Genomic DNA, 13822 nt, shown 5'->3' on the forward strand with positions numbered 1-13822 from the left:
TAAAATTTTAGGTCTTTCAAAGAACAAGAACATATTATTGTATTTTATCATTGCACATAAACCACTCTCAGGATAATTTATTCCTTCTGTAACGTGATGATTAGAAGGACATGTCATTTCTTTTTTTAAGATTTTATTTTTTTAGAGAGAGGGGAAGGGAGGGAGAAAGAGAAGGAGAGAAACATCAATGTACAAGAAAAATATCTATTGGTTGCCTCTCACACGCCCCTAACCAGGCACCTGGCCCCCAACCCAGGCATGGGCCCTGATGGGGCATCGAACTGGAGACCTTTCAGTTTGCAGGCCAGTGCTCAAGCCCCTGAGCCACACCAGCCAGGGCAGGACATACTATAGTAGGTAAACTGGTTCAGCTAGAAAGCAGGTCTGTAAGGAAATGGGACGATATGGGAGGCCAGGGTTGTCTGAGAAGTTTCAGTTTATATGAGAGGTCAAGGAAAGCAGCTGCTAAGTGCCCAGGAAGAGGAAGTGTGCGGGAAAAGCAGTGTCTGAGGAAATCAACTATAGAACCTCTGCCAAGGGGTGATTGGAAGTGAGGAAAGGAGCCAATTGTCGGTCATGTGGGGATCTGCACCTGAGTATAGAGAAGTAAGCAAAAAAGGAAGGAGTAGGGCAGAGGTGCCGAAAAAATAGCTGTTACGTTAGAATTTTTTTATTTTTTACCGTTGAGATTACATTGCTTTTGTTTTTTTTGTTGTTTTTTTTTTTTTGCATTAGTACTTTTGAAATCATGATCTTTCGCTTGCCTTTAAATTGTCACAACACCCAAGGGACTCCCCAGTTCTGAGCAGCCTCAGCCTTCTCTGGAGGACGATGCCAATACATGGACTGCGGCTCGTCCCTCTTCCCCGCCAATGTGCAGATGAGGACACTGAAGCTCAGGATTGTCATTCCATTCACAGCTCACTGTGGGGAAGGAGGGCAGAGGCAGGTGTGCAAGCAGACAGGACGGGCCAGCCCAGAAAGTGTCACCCTGACTGCTGGGTTATTTTATTTTAGAGAGAGAAAGAGAGGGAAACATCGATCTGTTGTTCCTCTTAGTTATGCATTCATTGATTGAGTCTTGTTATGTGCCCTGATGGGGGGATCAAACCCACAACCTTGATGTATCAGGTTGACGCTCTAACCAACTGAGCCACCCAGTCAGGGCTTTAGATGACCCCATTATTGACACCCAACTGTAAAAGGATTTCTTTACAATTAACATCAAGTTAAAGGTAATTTCCTGCATTAGTAAGAGGATCAGTTCAGGCAATCAACTTTTTCACAGGAGTCATCTGAGGACATAATGGATGATTTTTTAACTCCAGACAATGGACATTTTTACTCCCCGACTTCCCAAGAAGATTTACGTCTAGAGGTAAAAATGGACAGTTAAGGGTAAGGTACATTTTAAGCTTTCTCCATTGCCTTACTCCTTTTAAATTATTTTTATTGAGGAAAAATAGCCTACACATAAAAGTATGTAATGTTTTTAATCAGTGTTTTCATGTGCTGTGAAAAAACATCTGAAAAATAAGACTTTTGAGAATGGGAGGTCAAATGCAATTTCTGCCCAATTTGTGGTTTCTACATTTATTTATACAGCACTTTTTACTTTTTTTTGAAGCATTTTTCTTCATTTTACCTAATTTACGTATCCTTTCTGGGGCAGAGAAGAAGGTCTGCTATTAATCTTTTTTTTTAACCAAACCTTGCCTGATGATACATTTATTGATTTTAGGGAGAGAGAAGCATCAATCAATTGCCTCCCAAATGCTCCCCAATCAGGGACTGAACCCGCAAACTAGTTATGTGCTCTGACAGGGAATCAAACCCATGACCTTTTGGTGCATGGAACGATGCTCCAGCCAACTGAGCCACACTGGCCAGGGCCTGCTATTCTTCTGTGTGAAGAACTGGTGATCCACAGATATGGGAAATTAGACATGGGCTACCAAGCTTTAGTGGTGGGAGAGCCAGCATTAGAGCAAGGGTTGAGCTGCAAATATGAAGCAGTCCAGTACACTAGGCTTCCTTGGAAATCTGCCTAGCTTCTTCAAGAACTTATTTGTACCGAATATTTTCATTTATAAAATGAAACTCATTGGATTCCCTTATTTACTTACATAATTTCTACATCATACCCTCACTAATCTGCCACCTTTTTTTGACCTTTTAATACTGGTATGGAAGGTGGGGTAAAGGGAGGATCATATGTGTCAGTCACAACATTTGACAAGAAGAATTCAGTGATGCATCAAAAAGCATCACTTCCAGTTGTCTCCACTTCTGATAACTCAGAGCAGTTTTCCATTATTCTTTAACAATTTTTGATTTTTCTGTGAGCAGACTGGGACATTATGAAAATTTTTAATAGAAAAGATAAGTATGTATGTATATATATGCATATATACACATATATAAAAAGTATAACAAAAAAAGTATACAGATCTTAAGGGTTCAGCCCATGAACTTGCACAAACTGAATAAATTCATGTAACCAGCACCCAGCTCAAGAAATAGAACGTTATTGGTCCCAGGAAAGACCTGCTTTGTACCTCCTCCCCGTCACTGCCTCCCCTCAAACCCCATTGGAGTAACTTTGCAGTCGGGGTCATTTTTCAGCTCTTTCTTCTGATAAAGCTTCCAGGAATCAAACCATCTTTGTTAGAAGGGTGGGGTGAGGAGGGTATAATGATGAAGGGAAAATTCACGTAATTCCTCCTTACAGTGGAAGGTGGAGGAGTCCTTATTGTTGAGGAGTAACATCTAGTTCAAATAAGTACTTAGTGTCTGCACTGCAGGTTTGTTATGACTTTTTATAAAAGATGCAGGGATCTCATGAAGACCTTCAAGGTTTAGCAACATCAGGAAATTCTCACTCAACCTTTTGATGATATGTCTGCCTCCATTGAACCTCCTTTCTGTCTTTTGCAGACCTCAACTTCTATAGAAGAAGACTTTGAAGGAATACAAGATGCATTTGCCCAACATCAAGGCTCTGGTAATAAGCCATTAGGGCAGATTCTTTTGAGAATCACTTGCCTTCACTTTGTCTTGGAACACAGATGTTTAGAGCTGGAGCAGTTCTTAGAGATAATCTCCTCCAAGCCTTTCAATTTACAGATGAGAAAACCTAAGCTCATTGACTTCCCCTCATTAGAATAAATCCCCTGCCCCTCACCAGCCTCAAGACATCATACATCATGTCATATAAGCCTCTCCTTGGGTTCTTATGGCGTGTGTTATAGTTGTTACTTCTTCTAGCCTAGAGTTCAGGCTCCTTCATGGCACATGTTAGGTATTTAGTTATCTTTGCTGGACTGACCTGAGGGATTTGCCCAGGGCTCACAGCTGTTTATTCACACAACACAAACTAGAAGTAGGTTTTCGTGTCCTCCTCTACCCCAAAAGGCAGAGTTTCACCACCATTTTCCTTTGCTTGCTTAGCATCGTAGCAAAGAGCTAATAACAGCCGGTAGTGCAGGGTCAGCATAACATCCTTACCTTGGGAGGCCTTAGGTTCTATATAGCTTAGCAACTGCTTCCTGTTACATAGGAAGTTAACCTTGGATCAGCAGCCGGGGTTTGGCACAAAATGAGATATAAGTGAACCACTGATTCTGATACAGACATTTAAAAATTGTATACTGTTGCTCTTTTAAGGTATGCAACCATCTGTTTTAAAACCAGCTTACCAAGCCATGTAGCTGTTCACAGTCAGATCTCAACGCCCTTAACCCAGCTGTGCAGGGTGGGCTTGGGTCCTGAACCCACTCTCTTCCTCCTGCTGCACACGCCAGCTTCCGTCTCTGGCCCAACCCAGGCCCCAGTCACAGTCGGAAGCATTTTAAGAAGCTGTAAGCTTTTAGATGAACAGTTAAATTCTCAGGATAATATGTGTTACAAGTCCCCAGGACTAGGTCTTGGGCCACCCACTTCTCTCTGTGGAGCTTCCGCCCCTGATCACTTCCTGGCTGAGCCTGTCCTGCACATGGCCACTTCGCTTGTGTGTGGAAGAGGGTCGAGTGGAATAGAGAAGTTGTGGGGCAGACAGGTCAGAAAACCTGGGCTAGTTTGATCCAAACATCTGCAGTACATCAAACAGCCTCTGATTTCTGCTGTTTCATTCTTTCAGCCCTTTCTACCCCCTTTTCCGCTAGCACTCAGATATATATATCTGCTCCACACCAGGCGATGACACAGGAGTAACAATTGGACACATGCTGGCTTCTGAGCCCAGTTCTGCCACTGATTTTTTTTCTCCCTGCATGACATTGGGCAACTCACTTCACTCAAGGGCCTCACTTTCCCCTTGTACAAAGTAAAGGAGATTGTCAGACTATAACATCTCTATAAAGTCCCCTCCTGCTCTAAATTGTGCTTAGTAGGAATTCATTTATGCTTTCTAGGTATTTGAAAGAGGGTCACAGGAAGAAGAACCCCAATGAGTTTTCACTAGTGGGGTTTCAGAGCTCCTTGGTACCTGCTAAAGGTGATGTTCTTGTGGGCCTCCTCATTGCCCACCAGACTACATAGACCTCAGTAATGGCAGGAGGATCATGAGCATTTGCCAACAGGGCAGGCTGCTCTGTCCCCCTCCCTGTAAACCACAGCAGTACAGTGGTGGGAAGGAACGTGGATACTGGCCCTGTCTGCCCAGAAGTCTGCACAGAATCTCACTGAGAATTGGGGTGGGGTGACTTCAGATATTTGATACCAAGGAGAACAGGAGACAGTGAATTAGCTCCTTAGTACTCAAGACCCCACCCCTCCTCCTTAAGTGGTATTTGATGGCCAAAAGACAGCACTCTGAGAACACACAGCTAATGGTCTTTCTATTTGGAATCTTGAGTGAACAAGCAGTTCTTGGTTTCAACGCCCCCTGGTGTCTGCTGACCGGAACCAGGTCAGTTTGCCTTCCTGAAAAGACAAAACAACATTTGTCTCCAGAAATAACTGCGTGGTTATAACTGGAAGGCCAGTAAATGGCTTGATTGTATTCTGAGTGTCAGAGTTCTCCCCTCTGAGCAAGGAAAATAAACTTTCAGAGCAAAAACCTCTTTTGTAGCACTCAATCCAAACCCAATTAGGAAGCGCTTTTGTTTATCCAGATTATTTCTCATTCTGGACAAGACCAAGGGAAATTGAAGGGAATGAAAATAATAATCTGGGTTGGCAAAAATTCAGTTAAAAATGCATTTACTTTCTTCTTTCAGGTGAAAGAAAGGTCAAAATGGGAAAAAGCCTTGAAAAGAATCCTGAGGTTTTGATCAAGTCTCAATTCCAGCCTATACAAAGGTATATGCTATTATTTTATATGCAGTCTCAGACTTATAGGAGTAATGTTAATTGGTGATAATGCCCCATATTTATATATTTCTCATCTTAAGATGTATTAGCCACCATGTTCTAAAACTTAGCTTTGGCAGCTTAGCTTTGCTAGGCCTTTTTCAGCAGAATTGTGAGGGGGCGTGAAAGGCAGTCGTTATCTATATTCAGATCCTGACTGTCTTTCTATCCATGTGACCCTGGGCAAGTTTCTCAACCCCTTTCTTCTGTTTCCCTGTTTGTAAAATAGGAATAAGAATCTTTATTGAATCCTGGCTGCTGTTGCTCAGTGGATTGAGTGCTGGCCTGTGAACCAAAGGATTGCTGGTTCGATTCCCAGTCAGGACACATGCCTGGGTTGTGGGCCAGGTCCCCAGTTGGGGATAAGCCAGGGACAACCACACTTTGATGTTTCTCTCCCTCTTTTTCTCCCTGTCTTCCCCTTTCTCTAAAAATTAATAAATAAAATATTTCGTTAAAAAAGAATCCTTGTTGAAAATGTTGATATAGGGATTAAAAATAATAATATAACTCCTGAGCATTTAGCCCAGGGAAATGAAGACTTACATTCACAAAAATGCACATATGAAAGTTATAGCCAATTCTTTTGTTGCCAAAAGCTGGAAACCCAGATTTTATCTAACAAATCAATGATTTAACAGGCTGTGATACATCCATATCAGGAATACTCTTCAGCAATGAAAAAAGAATAAACCATTTTTCTTTCATTTTAAAATTTTAATATATTTTTTGCTTTTATTTTATTTCTTTGTCTTGTATGTACCCTTGTATGTACCAGGGACTGAACATACAACATTGGCGTATGGGGACAATGCTCCTAACCAACAGAGCTACCCGGCCATGAAAAAGAATGAACTATTGATACATGTGACAAGCTGGATAAATCTCCAGAGAATTATACTGAGTGGCAAAAGCTATCCCAACAAGTTACTACATGATTTCACTTACATAACATTTTTGAAATGATAAAATCATAGAAATAGAGAACAAATGAGTTGTTTTTAGAAGTTAAAGGAGGTGGGGAGTGGGCGGGAAGTAGACAGGGCTATCAGAGGGCAACATGAGGGATCCTTGTGACTGTGGAAATGTCTATCTTCACTGTATCAATGTTCATATCTTGGTCATAATATTGTCCTATAGATTTGCAAGGTGTTTCCATTGAGGGAAACTGGGTAAAGTGTAGTTCTTAAAACTGCATGTGACTATACAGTTATCTTACAATAAAAAGTTTAATTAAAAAACTAATAATGGATGTAAAGGGACTGGTACAATAACATTTAATTTATTTTCCCTCCTCTGGGCCTCAATTTCCTTTTCTATAATAATTATAGCTGATATTTCTTACATAGCTACCATATGCCAGGTACTCTGTTTTGTCAAATTTAATTCATATAGCAATCCTCTGAGGTACATACTGTTATATCCATTTTGCCAGTAAGGAAAGCAAAGTTCAGAGAGTTTAAGTATTTTTTCTAACGTTGAACAGTTAGTAAGTGGCTAGAGCAGTCAGGAGAGGCTAGATTATGCTACATGACAATACCCAGGTTTTAGTGGCTTAAAACAATGAAAGCTTATCTTTGCTCATGCTCCATGTCCATCATGGGATGGCCAGGAGGGGTCTGTGATGTATTACCTTCTATCAGAGATGCCAACTGAGGACAGGCTTCTTTGTGCTTTCTTAATTGCTGAGGTGGCAAAAAGGGGACATGGTGAATTGTGCTTTGAAGTTTCTTTCCAAGAGTTACATCACTTTCACTTACATTTCACTGGTTAAAATAAGTCATGTGGCCATTTATGTAAATTAGGGCCAACAAGTGCTGTCCTACTTTGTGCTTGGAAGGAGAAACAAATATTTTAGAGAACAGACTTAATAAAGTCGCAGCTCAAATTCAAAGTCCATACTCTTTTATCACTGGCCTCACAGGATTGTTGCAAAGATTAAAAATGTGAAAAGGTGGATTTTAGCCTGGAATCTGGCTTATGGTTTGTGTTAAGCAAGTATTGAAATTGAATCCTAAATACTGGCTAAATTAGAAACAGGTCAAGTTTGTCTTCAGTATTCTTTTCTGGCCGTTTTTTGGCACTGCTTCCCTTGGCTTCTCCTGATGCTCTGTCAGGAAGCTATTTCACATGGTCAGGTCCCATGGCTGTACCCCTTGCTCCAAGCTCCTTTGAAAGCAAAGTTCCTGGGCTCCATTGATTTCCTCTGGAACATGCTCACTGCCATCGAGCATCATCAGCTGATTTCAGATGGGCTGATTCTTAGTATTTATTCACTCTCTGAGAGGAAACTGAGGCCCAGAGCAAGGCTCAGACATGCCTGAGAACATGTGGCTAGTCAGTAGCAGAGCCAGAACCAGAACCCGCAGCTCCCACTTCTGAGCGTAGTGCCCTTCCTGCTGCTTCTCACACCGGTCCCTTTTACCAGTGTAGTGTGCTCTCCTGACCTGGAGTTCATGTAATTTTCTCACTTGCTCTCTTACAGTGAACAAGGTGAACAAGAGGAGACATTAAAGGAGTCACCCGAGGAACTGAAAGGAAAAGACATGTATGGCCGCTGAAGGGTTGCCTAAGGATACTGTGTAAAGTTTTGGTTTGAGGGGAATAGTATTTCCTTGTCTGTAAGAATCTAGTTTTTCCATTTTACGTGAACCTGTTTCTTCTTTCACCAGGAAGGTGTGGTCTAAACTACTAACATCTTACAATCAAGGAAATACAGTGATATTAATAATAACAACTATTTATGTAAACAGATTAAATCTGGTTTCCACACATATATACTTTCATCTATAGACATAGTATATTTTTAGCTGTTGAAATGTGTTTAAAGTTAGTGTCTCTTGGTAAGATATTCTCTAATATTTTCATTAAAATATATAAGATATTCTAAGACAGTCTCTAATTCTGGCCTGTTGCCAAATAAAGATTTTTGTCAAGAACATTCTTTGGAAGTACCTTTCAGGAATATATTGTTTGATTTTTCCAAACATCTCCCAATTATTGTGTTCTTTTTATTCTTTAGATCATTTACAGACATTCAAGACCTGTCTAGTATCTCCTGTGAACAGAATGGTTCTTTTAAAGAAGCCTCATGCAAAACACCCAAAATAAACCACGCACCTGCTAGTGTCAGCACTCCGCTCAGCCCAGGTAATAACCCTCAGGGAGGAGAAGCGTTTTGGGAGAGGGAGTGATAGCCGCTGTCAGTTAGCTTTGGGGAGCCAGAACTTGGGAACAGACCTGGCGGGTGTTTTCTCACAATTCAGAGGTGTTTCCTTAAGGCCAAAGCTGAAGGGAATAAGCCCATGGGAGACCAGGAAGGGGTGGTGCTGGTGATTGGTTATTAAGCAGCTATAAGGAGGTGTTTTTACTTCAGTGGTAGAGTAATGCAAATGCAAAGGCTTCCCTGTACCCTGAGCACTATTGAGTTTAGTGCAAATATTGTACATTGCATTGTCTAGGGTTTGTAACTTCAAACAGCCCCTGTACTTAAACATGCATAGTCCTGAGTCCTGCAACCTATACAGATAAGATCCTGAGTGTTCTGAGTTCTAGTATGTTTGTAGTTCAGATAATCTCCGTTTGTTTTGTGGACTGTTTAGAATTGTCATATTTTTATACCTTGAGGAGCTGTGTCTTAGATCAGTGATTATTTCAGTTATTAACAATTTGGAGAATCCCTGGTATAGTTATAGAGTTGTGTGGAGTTTTTCTTTTTGTTTTTAAATAATGTAAGGGATTCAGCCCTGGCTGGTGTGGCTCAGTGGATTGAGTGCTTGCCTGCCATCTGAAAGATGGCCTGTTTGATTCCTGGATTGTAGGCCAGATCCCCAGTTGGAGGCATGTGAGAGGCAACCTATTGATGTTTCTCTCTTACATTGATGTTTTTCTCCCTCTCTGTCCATCCCTTCCCCTCTCTCTAAAAATAAATAAATAAATATATCTGAAAAATAAAGGCAGTTCCTTTACATACCCAACTGATACACTGAAGTAATAATAATAATACTGTATAAAGAATCCAGACACTAACTGCCCTCCTTTCTAAAACAGGGTCAATTTCTTCAAGTGCCAGTCGCTATACAGACTGCCTTGAAAGCATCACCTTTCAGGTGAAAACAGGGTCTACCTCATGCTGGAGCGATCAAGAATCTATTGCAACTCCGTTTGATAAATTGACAACTGTCCGAGAGAAAGCAAAGAGCCTAAATTCCCTTTTTACTTCCTCTGAAACTCTCCCTTCAAGGCTGACCGATCACGTATGTATATCAGCTCTGTGTTACCCCTCTATGGAGTCAGCCCGAATGCCTCAGTGAGCCCGAGTGCCACAGTTTCTCCAAATCCATTTTACCAAGACAGCAAGAAATAAGCTGGATCCTCTCCAGGCTTCCCTGGGGCCCCTCTCTGAGTCTTTACTGTGAGATAGACCCTGGGTTTTTGTGCCTTTTCTCCCCCTAGAGGTAATGTGCGGCAGTTTCTCTGAAGAGCCAACCTCTGCCGTAGTTTATGATGCTGCTTTCACCTGCATTGTCCTTTCTCTCTAACCATATCCCACCCACTTGGAGAGGGCCGAGTTCTGCTTCCTCCTTGAAGCCTCCTCTGGTTAGTTCCCTGAGAGTTTTGATTGATATTCATCTTCTCTGAACTCCTGAACTAATAATCTGCACTTTGTTTATACTACCTTCTTCTCTCCTTCTCCTCCACCTGTTGTTGTTGTTCTTCTTCTTTCTCTCTCTCCCTCATATTTTATACATATAGTCTCTTCAGGAAAACTACAAGTTCCTCACTTGGTACCTGCGTTAGGAACCTGTTGTTCCTCCCCTTTGCAATGTGACTTGCCCTGTCCTGCCACCACCAAGCCCTCAGACATGTGAATGAAACCCTCTTGAATCCTCCAAACCATTGTCACCCCGACTGACCTGTGAAGCAGCTCCTGCTGAGCACTGCCTGAAACTCTGACTCCCAGAATCATAAATAATAAAATAGTTGTGTTTATTCACTAAAAACCAAAACAAAAGAAAAAGAACCCATTGACTGACCATTCTATAGCAGATTGATTACTGACTTTGGCCCTCAATGAAAAAACAATTATTATCTCCTTTGGGCACTTGACTCGCAAAATGTCCCACTCTGAAGTAGGGCAATAAACAATTTTATGCTTTCATGCATCCAACTGTTAACTGGGCAGGTTTTAAGTCCCAGGGGCCACACCAGGCCCTATTCTAGGCATCCAAATGTGAATACAAAAGGCACAGTCCCTGCCCCAAAGGAACTCATCACCTAGTGAGAAAAACTTAACAAAGAGGTAAGTTGAGTGCTGCAGAGGCAAAGAAGGGTGAGAAGGCTTCCTGGAGGAGGTGACATTGGAATTAAATTGACTCAGTCAACAAACAGCTGGCTTCTTCCATCAGTGAGACAGAGTATTTTTAAAAAAACATTTTTATAAGATTATTTGAGCCAAACTCATGACATGCCAGGAAGATCTCAAAAGCTCCACAATACACAGCCTTAATCTTGGAAATGATTGAGTTGTATGGCCTTTTTAGTTCAATGCATGTGTCAATTACCATATTTATGTCTTACTTATAGAAAAGATCATCTACATTTACTGGGGCTGGTCCCTGCAGCAATGCTAAGGTGCCTGATACATTATCCTCTGCCACCCAGAAAAGGAGCCTGCCAAAAGGTACCCTGTGTTTAATATCAAAACACATCCATAACAGAAAGCTAATTTAAGGGAGCCTTAGTCTCATCTTTAATACTGCATTAGATTTAAATAAAAATACTATTGTGTATTTTCTCCAATTATCAATGTAAAACACACTCATTATAGAGCAGTTGGAAAATAAAGAAGAGCTTAAAAAAGAAAAGCATTGAATTCTATCACCATTTTAAACCTCTTGTACTACATTGATACATATCTTTTTTGTATTTTTAGAAATAAACAAAAAACATTTTTAGCATAGTTGAGATCATATTGTATATCAGCTCTGACCTGCTTTTTTCTTTGATGATATATTTTAAGGATTTCCCCTTACTAGTAAAAATTATAAATATATGAAATGGCTACATAATATTTCATTCTACATATGTTGCTTAAACGAGCCCTAATGTTGAAGAATTGTGCAGAAATCTGTATCTGCACCTTTGGCTCCTTTCCTTAGGATAGGTACTTAGACACTTCCAAAGAAAAGGATATGACTATTTTAAGAGCTCTTGAGGCAGGCATATTGCCTTTGCCACATTAATTTTAATGTCTTGCTTCTTTGTTACAACTCTAGAATCTCCCTCAGGGGGATTCGCTGAGGGGTTTTGGTTAATGTTATAATTGAGCACTTAGAGGAACGCCCAAAGTAGGGTTCCTCCTGTGTCCCTGGCCTCATAATGTATAGAGAAGGGCATCTACTTTCTGTTTTGTTCATTAAGCTGGTCCAGAGCCTCCCTATTCCTCCAGCAGCCCTGTTCCAAATTGGGCCTCCAGCCTCTTAGTAAAAATTTGTACTTCACCTACCCTAAATGCCCTTGGGGAGCAGCAGGCACAGATTAAGCAGTACTGAGGTAGGAGTGAGGTGGGCAAGGGTTTGGAGCAAAGGCGATAGAAAAGCCACTCACATATTTGGAGATCTCAACTAGGACTGTTAGTGTAAGGGGCCTTCTTCCTACCTTCGTTTGTTTCATCATTGAGAAATCCTAAGTCAGAGGCATGTGGGAGCCTAGAAAATCCTTTGCGGGTCCAGGAAGGTGTTAAGTAATTTTTCCTTTTATCTTTTTTAAGAACTGGTAGAAGCCACCTTGCAGCATCACATTGATGAGCTACCACCTCCATCTCAGGAACTACTTGATGAAATTGGTAAGGGATGTTCAATACAAAATGTACTCACTTGGTGGCCCTCTTAACTGTAGTCACTGACCACATATATGGTTCTTGTCTTGGGCGTGAGCACTAGTACGGAAGGCCTTTTGAAGGTCTGATTGAATGTACAGAATTCAGGAAGGGGCAGTTTTCCAATCAAATGGACCTCAGATTACTACCGAAGCCTGGCCAGGATAATTGGCCTGTGCTGCTGTCATTTTGTTACTTAGAAGGTCTGTGGTAATGATTTGAAGAGGAAATAGCAGCATTCAAGTGGCTTATTATGATGAACTTCTGTTATTAAAAGAATTGTTATCTCCTTTGCGAACCAAACCAGCCCTACCTTGGAGGCCTGATGTCTGGCTACTGAGGCCAAGACACCCTGTTCTTTTAGTTTTCCCATTAGCAGGAGGTATTGAAGGCATTGGCATCGTGGATGAATCACTTTTCTGAGGGAAGAGAAGTCAGTGGCACAAGACCTAATGTGACCAGAATTTTCCATTTCAGTCAGAAACTGAGCGATACCAGCTCAGTTTTAGTTGTAGCTGATTGGCCAGCCCTTCCCAGCGAGCTAATGCTGGAAATAAACGTTACAGGGACATTGGAGGCAGGTGAGTTGCTTCCCCAGGGAAGACCTGACTGCTCTTTTCTTGACAGATTGGCCAGCCAGCCTCTTACCCTCAGAGGACACATCTTGTCAGACCTGTGATGGTTCAATTCTTGATCTGGGGCTCCTAGAGAATTTCCTGAGGGGCATCTCCTCATCTTCAGGATTTCAGACATGTTGTGTCTCATCAGGGGGAGGAAGGCAAATGAGGACTTACCTGGTCTAACTCAACAGAAAGCTGCTGTCTGTGCTATTACAAGCCCCAGCCCCGTCGGCCTGATGAGCTTGGGTGGAGCCAGTCAGAGCTGCTGGAACCTTCCTTAGGTTCTTCTTCTGTAGTCATAGGCCCTTCTTCCCTCACTAAACCCCTCCCCTGATGTCACAGAGTCATAAAGGTCCCAGTATTTGGGGAGCATTATCTCAGGGCCCCATTCCCACACTGGCTTCGCTCCTCTAACTCCCCAGGGAGCCCTTGCAAAGCCCTCCTTTCCATTTGCTCCCCATACAATGATAGAACCACTGCTTGCGTGAGTAGAGGTCACCACACGTGTCCTGTTCAGGTGTTGTCTGTTCCCTGGTCCTGGCTTAAGGCAGTACGTGCAGGCTCTTTTGCAGTTTGACTCGAGTGCTACTTTTTCTCTAGATTCTGCTGTCTTCCCCATTTCAGCTGCTGTCACCAGGCCTCTCCCCGGGCCCCAGTCTCACAGCACTGCTGCATCGCAGCGCACTCTGCAGAAATGCTCCCACATTTGACTGCCTGCAGTTATCTGGGCCAGGTTTCTAGGTGATGCCTGTGCTTTGAGATGGGTCAGTAATTTTCCAGTAGACAAAGGGCAGAGGGCATTTGGATAGTTTCTTCTCATAATGCGTGCTCCCACCTGGTCATGGTACACCATCGCTCTGTTGTTGTTGCCCCTCAAGAGAGCTTTGGGTAGGGACCTGGAGCTGACATCTGTGCTTTTGGAGCGCCCACACCCAAAGTCCTGGGCTTCTGACAAGGACCTAAAGGGGAT

General features: G+C 42.2%; 1 protein-coding gene across 1 annotated transcript in view; it reads left to right on the forward strand.

Moving 5' to 3' along the window:
- TEX14 (testis expressed 14, intercellular bridge forming factor) overlaps window positions 1-13822 on the forward strand; it is a 72396-nt gene that overhangs the window by 45169 nt on the left and 13405 nt on the right. The window contains exons 22-28 of the mRNA XM_090257558.1: window positions 2938-3004; window positions 5220-5301; window positions 7838-7900; window positions 8375-8502; window positions 9403-9608; window positions 10939-11035; window positions 12125-12199. Coding sequence (XP_090113684.1) covers window positions 2938-3004; window positions 5220-5301; window positions 7838-7900; window positions 8375-8502; window positions 9403-9608; window positions 10939-11035; window positions 12125-12199 — 718 coding nt within the window. The remainder of the gene's footprint in view (window positions 1-2937; window positions 3005-5219; window positions 5302-7837; window positions 7901-8374; window positions 8503-9402; window positions 9609-10938; window positions 11036-12124; window positions 12200-13822) is intronic.

This window comes from Furipterus horrens, unplaced genomic scaffold (assembly GCF_987537825.1).
Source record: "Furipterus horrens unplaced genomic scaffold, mFurHor1.1.pri manual_scaffold_11, whole genome shotgun sequence".
NCBI classification, from domain to species: domain Eukaryota; kingdom Metazoa; phylum Chordata; class Mammalia; order Chiroptera; family Furipteridae; genus Furipterus; species Furipterus horrens.